The sequence below is a fragment of the Pygocentrus nattereri genome, chromosome 8, assembly GCF_015220715.1.
Source record: "Pygocentrus nattereri isolate fPygNat1 chromosome 8, fPygNat1.pri, whole genome shotgun sequence".
Classification (NCBI taxonomy): domain Eukaryota; kingdom Metazoa; phylum Chordata; class Actinopteri; order Characiformes; family Serrasalmidae; genus Pygocentrus; species Pygocentrus nattereri.
In genome coordinates, this window is record NC_051218.1 from 2,040,001 (window position 1) to 2,052,917 (window position 12,917).

Below are 12,917 nucleotides of genomic sequence, written 5' to 3' on the forward strand. Positions count from 1 at the left end.
ATTTGCACGTTTAGGAAGCATGAATTGCAAGTCAATAATTGTAAGTGTGTTTATTCTCCATTTACGGTCCCTGCACTTTTATAGCCTCAATGCCTTCGTTTAATTCACACATTTATTCATGGATTAAAACCTTTATTAACGTGACAAAACCCTGCTGATTTGCATGGGCCTTTCTGTCTGTTGAGAATCTTCTGTGTAGGTTGAATAAACATATAAAAATTTATTTTTGCATTAAAAAATTTCCAGGTGATTAATTTAATTGCAGGTCCTTAAACGAGAACATGAAATGAGCCAAGAGAGGAGTAAAGAAAAAGAGGACAGCCTTATGCAGATGATAGAGGAGTACAAAAATTCCAAACTCACTTTGGAAAAAGAGGTAGTTCTGCAAAAGTGTTTTATTGTTCTACTAAAAATAAGTGTAAAACATTGAGATAAAATAGTCATATAAAAAAACTTACATTTTTTAGTACATTACAAAATTAAAATGATTTTTGTTCAACTAAGGAAAAAGTAATTTGGTTTTATGCTTGTGGTGTTGTTAAATAGATAAAGACGCTGCAAGCAAAGATGCAGGCAGATCAGGAAGAACTGAGGGCTGTGAAAGAAGCATACGATCATCTTCATGAAACATATCAACTGTCCTCTAAAGCAACTCACCAAGCCAAAAATATTTACTGCTTAGAGGTAGGGATGTTAGACACCTTATGTGGAGGTAGACTGTAGAGCGTTGTTAAGGTTAAATTAAGTTTATAGATTTGAACTCTATTATGATGTGGTTGAGTTTCAAGGGTGTTTTTAAGCACCAAGCTGTAGACCAACTTGGTAACTTGTGTGTTTTATTAATTTATGCAAACTCGAACCCAATTGGGATACAAGGACTTCAGAACATTGGTTCAGGTGTTTGATATTTAGGTAGTATGACCTATGGATCCTTTTAGTTTTGCTAAAATTGTTAGTCAGATGGACGGATGTGGCACAATGAACTCACTTTCTGCTTCTAGAATGGTTTGGAGGATAGCTTCAACATCCAAACGGATCCTTCTACCAGCTTAAACTGTGACGCCCATCTGAACACAGCAGGCAATCTCAGTAATGGTGCATCTTTAGATGCTGAAGTTGGTCAAATCAGTCCTCAAAACGGCTATGAACAAACGAGGCACCGCAAAGAGGTTGAAGACATTCCAGGTGAGAGGAATGTAAGCTTCTGTTCTCCAGCCAAGCTGGGCGCCGTTAAAACTAATATTTTTGCACAGAATGATGTGATGCAGGGGGAGTGAGTTCCTGGGCTGACAGAATATCTTCATCAAGAAAGCTTACCTGTGCTTCTTATTTTTCAGCTTGTAATGATGCATGAATTTAATTTCCTTGCATAGATGAAAGGACTGCCGAGTGTCAAGAAACAGCAAAAGATGACTGCTTTCATGGTGAAAGTGGTGAGGTTAACGTTTATTCACAGACAGATCAATCTGTTCTTGTGCCTCCATCTTCACAAGTTCTCGATGCTTTGGCTCCAAGTCAGTCAGGGAGGAGTGAGAACATCAGTGGAGCTAATGTATATGTGATGAATACAGACATAGATCCACTTGTCAAAAAGGCAACTAGTGTCATTAAAAACGCACCAGTCCAAGGAACGTTTGATAGTGGTTGCCCTACGAGTGTAGTGCAAAGTTACACAGACAGCTGCCTCGCTAAGCTATCAGAACACGAAACCAGGTCTGTTTATGGGGTGGCCAGTGACCCATTGATGTCTGAATCAAGGGATAGGCCAGAGGAGCAGAGTCTGGGTGTCTCTGAAATGCGAGAGCACCAGACATCAGATAAACACACATCTGAGACATCTCAGACCTCTGACATAAAAGACGTTGAGCCTCAGACCACAGCACCTGGGACAAACAGTCTTTTAAGTGTCTTACCAACTGATGGTGAACTTCGCACAGAAGGACCAAAACGTCCTGTGGCAAGTGATACAAACTCATTGCTTCAAGAAAAAGATGTGTTAAAATCTCAAATGAAGCACATACAGTTAGATGCAGCTAATTCAAGTCCACCACAACAAATTGTACCTCAACCGGCAGCCTCTCCTCATAAGAAAGCCTTGGCCGCCACAGTTCTTGATACAACCTTTAGACAATCTGATGATCAGTTCTCACAACTTCAGGGGAGCCCTTTGTCAAGGAGTGGAATGCACCAGGAGGCATTAGAAGATATAAGCAAAAATGCAGAAAAAACTCATTCAAAATCCATTCCAGAGTTGAGCTTGTCCTCTCCAAGCACTATGGCTATCATTGGTAATTTAGCAGAAGCGCCCGGTGGAAATGAAAGAGAAGATAATTGTATTGCTGCCCCATCTGCTAAGTTCATGAGAGACCAGCAGAAAGCAGATGAATCCCCAAGTCCTCTTATCTCAAATTTGCAATTATCCAGTGTTAGACTCACTAAACAAGGCAGCCACCTAAATGATATGGAAAAGCAAGTTAATGATAAAGAGCCTTTCTACCTTGATGACAACAATAGATTCAGATCGTTTGACCAAAGGATGTCCCAAAAAGAAACCCTGAACACATGGTTGAAATGCTCACAGACTGTTGCAGGTGTTTTACCAGCGGAAAGCAAAAATAATTCCTCAGCATCTTCAAGTCCCATAATTTCAGAGCAGAAATCCGTGCTGCCCTCTGGCTTCCAGGAGCTTCGTACAACACAGAGTACACCTTTATTTTCAAGACGCAACTTAAGAAATCGAGGTGAATTTGTGTTTTATTGATAAAGTGTCACACTTTATTTTGATGGTGTGCTATGGTGTATAAATCAATGCTTAACCCGTTACCACAAGTAACAAGTGTTAGGGTTAGGAATAGGACCAGGGTTTAGGGCTGAATTTAGGATTTTGGACAAAGAGTTAATGTTAGCTATAGTTAAGGTGAAGTTAATTGATATTTAGTTGGACATAAGGTAAAGATAAGTTTAACATTTAGACAAATTCTACAGTGGACCATCAAAAGAAAGTTCTATTGAACAACAGACATAAAACTTGGCAGTCTCAGAATATCAGGCCACTAATTGTCCTCTTTTCATTCAGGTGCTTCAGCAATTACCCAGCCTCTTGACAAGTTGAACGTTTTAAACATTCATCCTGACCCAAAGAGTAATCACCACGAGGAATGGAATGCAATCAAGCAGACCTTTTCTGAAATCTCAGTTGAGAAAGTAAGTTTCACAAATGTGCAGACAGCAGAAGGCCATAGTGAGTTGACTTATGAGGCACATAGAGCCCCAGATACATACAAGTGCTTTAAGACAACTCTCATTCCCAAACGTATTTCACTGGGGTGAAATGGTAGCATTTTTCTCAATGAAATGTTGATAGAAAACAGCAGGAAAAAGTCACAGATCATAAATCACTGGCATGTAGTCCAGGTCCAAGGGGAGCAAAGAGGCTACATGGGGCAAACCTAAGAGCTCATGAAATCTAATGTATGTGTAACTATGTTGGAACATTCGTTTGTGTCTTGTTCTTGGGTGTCTTTCATTTAGGTAATTTAGTTATGGAAGTTTTCTATTAGATAATAAACATGTTTAGTTTAAAACTTTTAAAGTCAAATGACTTTTAACTAGCCCGTCCAAAAGTTTCAAACTTGGCTTAAAGGGGAATTCCGCAATTTCTTTTTCAAACATGTTGCAGAAATAGCTTTTTAAGTGGTGGTTTGATGTGAAATGCTTTGTTCCAAAGAAGCTTAATAAATGAGTTAAGTCAGAATTGTTCACAGTGGTTGTGATAGGAACCAGGTGTCTCAAGAGCTAAATGCCTCTAAAAGCTCGCTCACAAAGTGTTATTACATGGAATGTTTACAGATGCGCTGCCTGATGTCTGAGGCATTGTTTTAAAATAGTTTTGAGATAAATTTGTAGTATATTGAGGTACATGCAGGGCATTGTAAGGCAAAATAGTCTGATTTTATTTACAGGTTTACCATTTTTTAGCATCTGCAACATTACATCTAAAAACTCAGAAAACATGTATATTCATTCGTGGTTTTCATAGTAAATAAAATGGCTATATTTACATTGCACTCTTTGCAACTCCACATTTCTGTCTTCGCTACTGTAGAGAGTGAGTATGTTTCCCTACAGTGAATTTGTTCTCATCTGAGCAATGATTTAATTGAATATTTATTTTTAAAATCTTTTAAAAATTCCCCTGAAAGCATTTACTACCTACTATACTACTACTAATTTTCACTAACACACATATGTGCTTCACAGATAATATAACAACACTGAATGCTTTGAAAAAATAAAGATGGGCTCTCACTGTTTTTAAAATTAGTCACTGGTCACGATTATGTGGTTGATTATCATTCTGTGTCAGCAGCTTTATACAGCATTGTAATCAGCAAGAACACAAAACAGCCTAGTAAACATGATGTTAATTTTGTAACAAAACAGTAAATAGGCCTAAAATTGTAGAATAAAGGAGTTGCTTTATTTGTATCCAACGAGAATTAAATCAGTGCAGTGTTATCACACTTTATAGCCGTTTTTGTTTCTCTCTGCAGGAGAGTAGAGTTCCCATCTCCTTTGGTTCAGCTCAGCTAGGCAGCCCAGCGGCTCGGTCCGTGGGTAATGGGTTGAAACATGACTGCACTCCTACTCTCCCTCCCAGACTCCACAGCTTGGGAAAAGTGTCTCGGCCTGTGTCTGAGGGAAGTACGCCCACACCTCAAGTGAAAGAGGACCATCATCAGTCAGACATCAGGGCCCAGATTGCGAAAATTGACCAGTTTCTCGCCTCTGAAGGGTTCAGACCACAGAAAAGACGGAGGGTCGAGAAATCTGAGGTTTTGGAGGTTTCGAAACATTAAATTAAAAGGAACATCTCAAGTTAAATGGTTAAATGCACCACATCAGTTGTTTTAGAGATTACACTTGAATTGTTTTTGTTGCCCAATTGCAGTGTGTTACATCTGTGATTACATAATAAATTAATTGGTTGTGTAATTTTAATTGTTTCTTTTTTGCATCAGACATGACCTAGGATGATGGCTGAATCAAATACTTTTTGATCATTACTCCTTGCTTAATGCTATTGACAAACAAGGTAAGCTGCTTCGCATAAACCATGTTAATTGCAGTTTTAAAGCCAATTAACACTAATTACTCCATGGAGGGTTTGCCTGTTCCTCTGAGGACATTTAATTGGCAAAACACAACTAATTTGCATTCTGAGCACAAACTGGCCAACTATAACTTGTGTTAATTAAAATACACAGAAATCAATTAACACACGTTAATCCAAATTAACAAATGCAAATGATTCTCTCATTAAGTTTATGTTCTCAAGGAGGCTGTTTAGGCCATATGGACACATGTTAGGGCGATACAGTTGACAACATGTATTCTATATGGCACCACTGGTCAAGTAGGGAGTTGTAAAACGTTGAGCAGTCATGAGGTGTTTGTACTACCTAAAGTCAGCGTTATTGTGGTATCAGGACTAAAAAAGAAACAATAAAAAAAAAACGTTTTTCAAAATTACAGTATTTCTGTATTATTTCTCTCTTACCTTTGTTTCCATCTTATTTTGGATTTTTTTTTTTCTTTTTTTCCCCACTGAATCGAAACTGATCCATACATGTAATATTGTTCTACTGTTCTATAAATCACATGCAGTTCTTTTTCAAATTAAGCACTTTAAAGTGCCCAACAAAAGCCTTTCTCCTCAACAGAAAATAAAACCACCCAGCAGAAAGAAAATGCGCACCTCCTGAGGATGGCACAAGGTCCCTCTCAGCTCTAGCTTAATACACTTACTCATTATTAATATGTCAAAATGTTAATGTCCTCATAAAGAAATCTGATGTGTTTGAGTGCCTGTGCCAGCAGTGCTGACCCTTATCCTTAAAGGGAGTAGGCAATATGGAAAGCGTAATTTTAATACACACTCTGGAATATGAAGTGGCGGTCCTTTGAAACAGTCAATTACACTTGAGCGCGGGAGGGACCCCGGTGTTAATTACTAGTCGGTTTTATATAGCGCGTAAATAAAGAGCCTGCTGACATTCACATTCCATCACTATGTTCTGACTGCCACAGCAAATTAGCCTGGCCCCCATGGACTCCACTGGACCCTGAGCATTCATTTAACACTAGAATAACACCCATTGCAAACAAGGGAGGGAGCAGAGGCGACCGGAGGCCGTGCTAGTGAATATGCTGATTAGGTTGCCGTCAAGACGGGAAAAGATAGCGCCTAAGAGTTTTTCGGATTAAAAAAGCACAACAAAATATTTGTGTGTTAAAAATAAACAAATAAATAAAAATAATAACAATACGAATAAATCTAAACAGCATTTTTCAGACAAAATTCCACAACATTGATCAGATTTTACGGAATACTGACTTTAATGATTACATTTATTGAAAAACATGAATTTGGGTCAGCCATACATACCTGATCTTGAATCCACTAGATACTTTTAATGGATCACCAAAACAATCACTTGACGCATGAATAAGTACCTTAACCTTTTTTTTTTGCAAGGGTTTTTCCCCCTCTGTCTTGTTTAAATGAAGGAGTACACTCTTGCTCTCCATCATGGTGCTGTGAATCACCTCCATTCTAGGCTTCTCATCTTACCTCTCACAGTGAGAAGAGAAGATAATCCCTGCCTGCCCACTACTGTCAAAGGTCACCGCAGTTTAAAGTTCACCATCCACATCATTTATATAGCCCTAAATTAGCCCAAACCTGTGGTTCTGACTAGTCCTTTCTCTTTCAACCAGCTATTCATCTTCTTCTTACTCTCTGTCCTCATACAGCGAGGAACGTGAAAGTAAGGGCAGGATGACCCTTTTGATTGAATTATACTCCTTAAGGACCACCATGGGAGCGCCATACGTTTCTAATTCTGCAGAGGCAATCACATGGGTACATGTTACTCCTCCATATGTGAGGCATGTCACCGCTACCTATATATCTGTATGAGCAGTGGTGTGCACTCCATAAAGGATGAACCGTTTCAGCTGTTACTGAAAAGATGGGGACCCCAAAGCGCTGTCTTAACCCACATGCTGTCCTGCATTATCCACGTCCCTGTTGAAGTGTTGGGCCATAAGTCTCACACAGCGGGACACCCCAGCTGGATGATGGAGAGCGCTTGTGCACTCCAGGGGATCTTGTAAAACTGCCATGCCCCTGATCTCTACTCCGAGCCTGGCTTCCATCGCGCTGTGCTCTCCACTCGCATTAAATCACAGCTGATGAATGACATGCTGAGATCCATTAAGCAACAAATGTATTTAGTTACTAACTTTTATAGGGTCGGAGAGATGACTGGTGTCATGCTGCTCTAAAGTATCAATCGGTACGGAATCAGTGTCAGCTAATGGGGTCTGGTAAACTGAACCAGACAAAAAGTTTGCTCTCTTTTTTGATGTGATATCAACATGTTTTGATAAGGGTTTAATCAGAAGAGGGGCATTTCCATTGCTTTTCCATTTTAAACTAAATATTTATAACTCACCGTGCAACTTTCTAACTTGTTACTGCCAGCGATTTTCTTGTGTTGGTTACTTTTAACTTTCTTCTTTTTTTTTTTTTTACAAAATTGCTCCCTTATTCAGAAAACTTAAAGTTTTGACATTTTATTTATCATCAACTATATGTCGGTGTGTTACAGGCATACAAGTCTTTAGGGGTTTTTTTTTTTTGCTGTCCAGAACTCATTAGCAAGTGAGTGTTACTACTAAATCCTTGTGGAGAGCTTTGTCAGCATTTACCCATGAGTGAAAGCTGCTGTTGTTTTCAGCCACATTGTTTTTGATACTTAAGTGATGGGTGTATCTGTTAGCCAGAAGGAATGAGACAGATATGGAGGCCACTACATGAGGCCCCAATGACATGCACCATTAATCTCACCCAGCGACCCATGACTGCTTCTCACTCATGAGCTGAACCTCTCAGTTGTTCTCCCAAACCCTTCTGTCTCGCTTTCCCATCTTTGTCCACTTTTTGCAAAATTCATTTTCTTTCATAGTCCAGAATAATGTTAAGCATTTTAGTATCAGTATATAGAAGCATCATCGTAAATTCATTAGAACGTTTAAGTCATTGTGGAGGTCTTTGTGTATTGGGACAGCCAAGAAGTCGTATCTTCTTCATTGTCTGATTGACGGTGATCCTGTTAACTTCTTCACTACACTGCATGTAAATGGCATGAATTTATTCATGCTGTCTCACTTTCTGTTACAAAATACAAAAAAAAAGACCTTGTGAGGGACGGCAGTGTCTGAGTAAGCCTTCAGTATGCCAAAGGGTGAGACCTCAGGCCTTTACGGTTGAAGCCCGTTTCTCTGGACACTCCGTACTGAGGATTAATCAGAAGAGTCCTGTTGCCATAGAATTGGTGCTTATTAAGATTTCCGTATAGCCTTGTGTAGCCAGTGTTACAATAGTGATCATACTTGCTCCACCAGCTTCTGGGTTGTAGCCAGTCCATCACAACTTTATTTGCTTTTGCCCTCCTCCATCAACTAATAACAGCCAATGTCTCATCTGATGAGAAGCTTATGAAGTTTTACAAACGCTAGTTGTTGTCTTTCCAAATCAGTCTGCTTCCCACTGTGTTTGCCTCCTCTTTTTTTTAGCTTGGTTGTCTTTGCTTCTGATTGATCTTTTTCGTAGAAATACCATGTGTTGTTGTCATAGTTGCCATATAAAGAAGTGAGATTTGTGTGTGAGTGGAATTTTGTCTGTAAATCAGCTTCTTAGATTTTCAGCGGGAAATACTGACGTGTATGTGTCCCTTACTGCTAGATTAACGACCAGCAGTGCACCCTTTAATGACCTGTCAGATTACAGGAAAAATGAGATCAGAGGTCATCAGATTGAAATCGGTTTCATTCCTGGCTTCGTGGTGCCACTGTCTCCATTTTTTCCATCTTTCTTGAGCGATAACAAGAAGTTTTCCTGCTTACTTTGCTTCACTTACGATTCAAATCAAAGCTTGCCATCATAATTGATGACTTCCTTCTAATCGGACAGAGAGACTCTGCAGTCTTGTTGCAAGGACTTTGCCTCGTATGCAGACAAAACGGTATATACAGTAAACAGAATGATCCACATGTGATTAGTTCTGAGCTTAAGTCACTGCTGAATGATTAGACAATCATCAGTTACAGATACATCATTAATTATCAAACAAGGAATGTGCTGGCCTTTTCATCTTAATCTAGAGAGCAAGCCGGGCCAAGGCACAGCAGGAATTCAGATGATTTAGCTGGCTTTGACTTAATCAGTCTTAGGTGCATTACAATGGCAGTGCACATTGATGGATCACTTTCTAGTCACCGAGTGGTGTTTATATAGTGAGCTTTCACTGACTCTCTCACCAGGCTCCCCAGCTGAAAGAAAACGATAGCGACACTTTGAGGGCCAAGAGGTCTCTTTTAAAGCCAGTATTAGATGTGATTAGGTCTTAGGTTGAGTCTCTATTCTGCCTTTGAGTGGGTATTTTGGACATCTCATTAGATTGGTTACCCGTGGACCCTAAAACAAACTAAATATTTCATTTTCTTCAAGTGGGTAATTAAATGTGACACAAGCTTTTGATTGATGGAGCCTGAAAAGGTTCATTTGTTGTCATGCCATGTGTTGTGGAATCAGCAGTACACAATATATAAAAAGCACCTTCTTTTCTTTTTTTTTTAGTGAATAACGAAGTAGCCACTAAAACATGCACTGGGTCATCTTACAGGACACTGTAAGTCAACTCCGATATAATCCTTGTGTAGCCGTAGTGCTGTTTCTACAATTCCTGATTGAGGTTTTAAGTAGGGTATAATGATATCATCCAGCTATGTCTTCCCTGTGGAAAGCCCCTCATGGGCTGACCAGCCAGTGAACCCAGACACCGCCAGAGACATCTCTCTTCAAGTAACTGTATTCTTGTTAGTTTTGTTGCCAAATGATCTGGCAAGACAGGCCTTCTAAACCTCGCTGCACTAAAATGTGCCTATTAGCACTTTTAACTGCTGCGCTTTAAAGCTGGTGTCAAGTGTTAAGAACACGCTGATGACGTTGAGGAACAAAACGTCTTGCTGAGACATTAGCAAAATCAGCCTCAACACACTCACATGCCGTTGTGGTTTGGTTAGTTGAGTCAGTGGCATGAAAAAACATGACAGGCTATAGTTCTATCACACCCTGAGCAAAGGCTTGACACTGTGCACCACGGTGACCTCTTGTTCTTGGTGCTGCTCTTCTCAGTATAAACAGAGTAACTTTTTTTGACTTTTTATCAAAGAAATACGTCCTCTGCATTTATTATTTCCAGATTCTGATCCCTCTGCTGTTTCAGGGCCTGACATGTTGCTCAGCCGTGGAGTTCAGCCCTTGGGATCTGGCAGAAGATAAGCACTCGGCCGTGATTTGTAGGCCTGGTATTCGATTCCTACTCTACTGATGCCGTGGCGTTCAAACATAGAGATACTATCTTTGAAGAAATGTCCCGACCAAACATAATTTCTGCTCTCTCCTGGAGCCTAGCCAGCCTCTCGAAAGTTTTTCCTCCCCATAAACTCAAGTGGAGACTGAAAAATTTCATCTCCCAAGATTGATAGCGTGTGCTTAGGATATAGAAGTCTCAGTTTTTATTATACAAGGCCTCTATTTCTCTAAGTGTTCCATTGTGTGCTATTTGTAGAAGTGTACGCAATTTTCAACCATGTGTTCGCCATCCAAAACTATCACTGAGCGTTAGAGACAATAGTATATATAGAACATTATGTATAGAAGTAATAGATAATGACTGTTTCAGTTGTATTATAACGATGTCAGATGAAAGAAGCACTCAGTGCTAAAGAGTCTGAAGGATGGCTATGGTACTCAGTGTCCTTGTGCTTTCTAATTAAACTCAGTGTTTAGTGTTTTTTTTTTTTTTTCCCCACACATGTTCAAGGTTTTCTGCCCCGTGAGCATACCAAAGGGCATTAATTAATGGTTCTGCAGCTGGTGGTACCACTCTGATACCCTTCTGCCTGCTCTCTCCGAGACGCTCTGTGTTTAGGTAATGCTGGACGCCGTCCCACATCCGCTCAAACGGTTGAATTTCTCTCCATTCAGGCGTTTGAAGGCGAGCCAGTGTTTTAAATACTTCAGTGAATCTCAGACGATTCTCGGGCTTCGCCTTATCTACCATTCTTCACAAATCTACTACCACCTGCACATGTTGTTTTAAGAGCATCTCCTCGGCACAGCAAGGCCAAGTCCCAGTCAAAGAGCTGGATTATAACTCAAGGCAAAACGGTTAAAGTTGGGACGGCACAGCAAACTCTTACCAAAACGGTGTCAAAACGTGCCGCTGGAGTTACGATATATTCCGGGTGATGCAGTGGTTAATGTGTCACAGAGTTATCATTAATGACATGAATAAATAATTACAGCTTGGACTTTTTTTGTGTTGTAACTTGGCATACTAAGAAGTGATTGAATCCCACAATATCTTTTTATAGTATGGATACAGGACATGAATGTCGTATGCTCTGAATGAAAAAGATACTCTTTTTTTTTTTTATTCAGTACTGTGCAAAAGTCAGAAACCACTGGTCATTTAATTGATTCCCAGACAAAGTGGCCACTGTTATTCATACAACAAACTTAGAAGTCTTAACAACTGAATATGATTGTTATTTTCAGTGTTTAGTGTGTCCACAGTTTGCCTTTGTTGTAGCTTCTGTTCCTTTTTAGGAAAGATCTTTGGTGATCTACCAGGGCTTACAACAGGTCTTCTTCCTTAGACGAGTGCATAATGTCACAGGTAGTTCCCTCAGAAAGAAAAACGCATAACTTTATTCTTAGTGGCTGGTTTGACTGGGAGTTAATGATAAAGCCATTTTTGAATTCAGTTCCTTCATAAACGTGCCTTTAGAATTTAATTTACCTACAGGACTTTTTTTCTCTCAGTTAAAATGAATCCACCAGTAGGCATCAGCAGAAATATGAACAAAGACGTTTCAGGGTGTCTCCTATGAGCTTACTTCATATCTCGTAGAAACCAGTAACTTGAAAGAGACCAGTAGACAGTGAACGGGCAGTTGTCTGGATTATACTCACTGTTGCAGCTCTGTTTTTTTACACCTGCATCTTTTCCTATTTGAGTTAACATAGAGAAGAGCTTAAGTTCCAGAATATCTTCCTGATGGAGTGACGCTGAAGTTAGATCAACAACTAAACACAAGCTCACTTTTTTGTGTGCTCCTTGTTTGCATAAATAAATGGGCTCAGGGAATCTGTCCCACAGTATCTTTAGTTCAAGGCTGCTCATCTCTCTCTCTCTCTCTCTCTCTCTCTCTCTCTCTCTGTGCTGATGACTGTATCAGTCTCTTAACTCCCCGACATGGATGCTCCTCCAGACACCTGCGCTGTGTTTTTTCGACCATGCTGGGCCAGCCAGTGGGTGGAGAACCGTTGCTATCAGCAAACAGTCATGACTAGAGCGAACAGGGCCTGTGAGCTTCAACTGCTCAACAAAAACCCTCTTTATTTGTTTCTCCTCTGCTATCAGTCCCTTCTTCGTCTGCTTTGTCCATTTGCAGCCGTTCACTTTGAAGTGTATCGAGATAGCCAGCTAACATAAAACAGCGGGCGATGATCAGGATTTCTGAACATAGTGGCTGTCTGTGTTTGTGTGTGTGTATATCAGAGTGCGTGTGCATGCGCATACACTGAGACTATGAACAGTGAGATATTGTTTTGAAGCAGCCAGTGGAAAATTTCACCTCAAACGATGTTACATTGACTGCATTTCGCTGAAGCTGCTACTGATAAGGACCACGATGATTCATCTGACCACACGTCTGTGGTTCACAGGGCTTATGTAGCATGTTTTCTGCAAGCTGCTATCTCAATAACATTTTTTGTC

The 12,917-nt window shown here is 40.0% G+C and overlaps 2 protein-coding genes across 3 annotated transcripts in view; one reads left to right on the forward strand and one right to left on the reverse strand.

The window, feature by feature from the left end:
* The window catches only part of LOC108410745, a 16,726-nt gene extending 11,731 nt beyond the window's left edge, over nucleotides 1-4,995 (forward strand). Inside the window, exons 15-20 of the mRNA XM_037540447.1 lie at nucleotides 266-376; nucleotides 547-684; nucleotides 1,002-1,185; nucleotides 1,374-2,741; nucleotides 3,077-3,204; nucleotides 4,554-4,995. Of these exons, the coding sequence (XP_037396344.1) occupies nucleotides 266-376; nucleotides 547-684; nucleotides 1,002-1,185; nucleotides 1,374-2,741; nucleotides 3,077-3,204; nucleotides 4,554-4,859 (2,235 nt within the window). The 3' untranslated portion in view covers nucleotides 4,860-4,995. The remainder of the gene's footprint in view (nucleotides 1-265; nucleotides 377-546; nucleotides 685-1,001; nucleotides 1,186-1,373; nucleotides 2,742-3,076; nucleotides 3,205-4,553) is intronic.
* Nucleotides 1-12,917, reverse strand: part of tcp11l1 (t-complex 11, testis-specific-like 1) — a 350,112-nt gene that overhangs the window by 27,942 nt on the left and 309,253 nt on the right. The window lies entirely within an intron of this gene.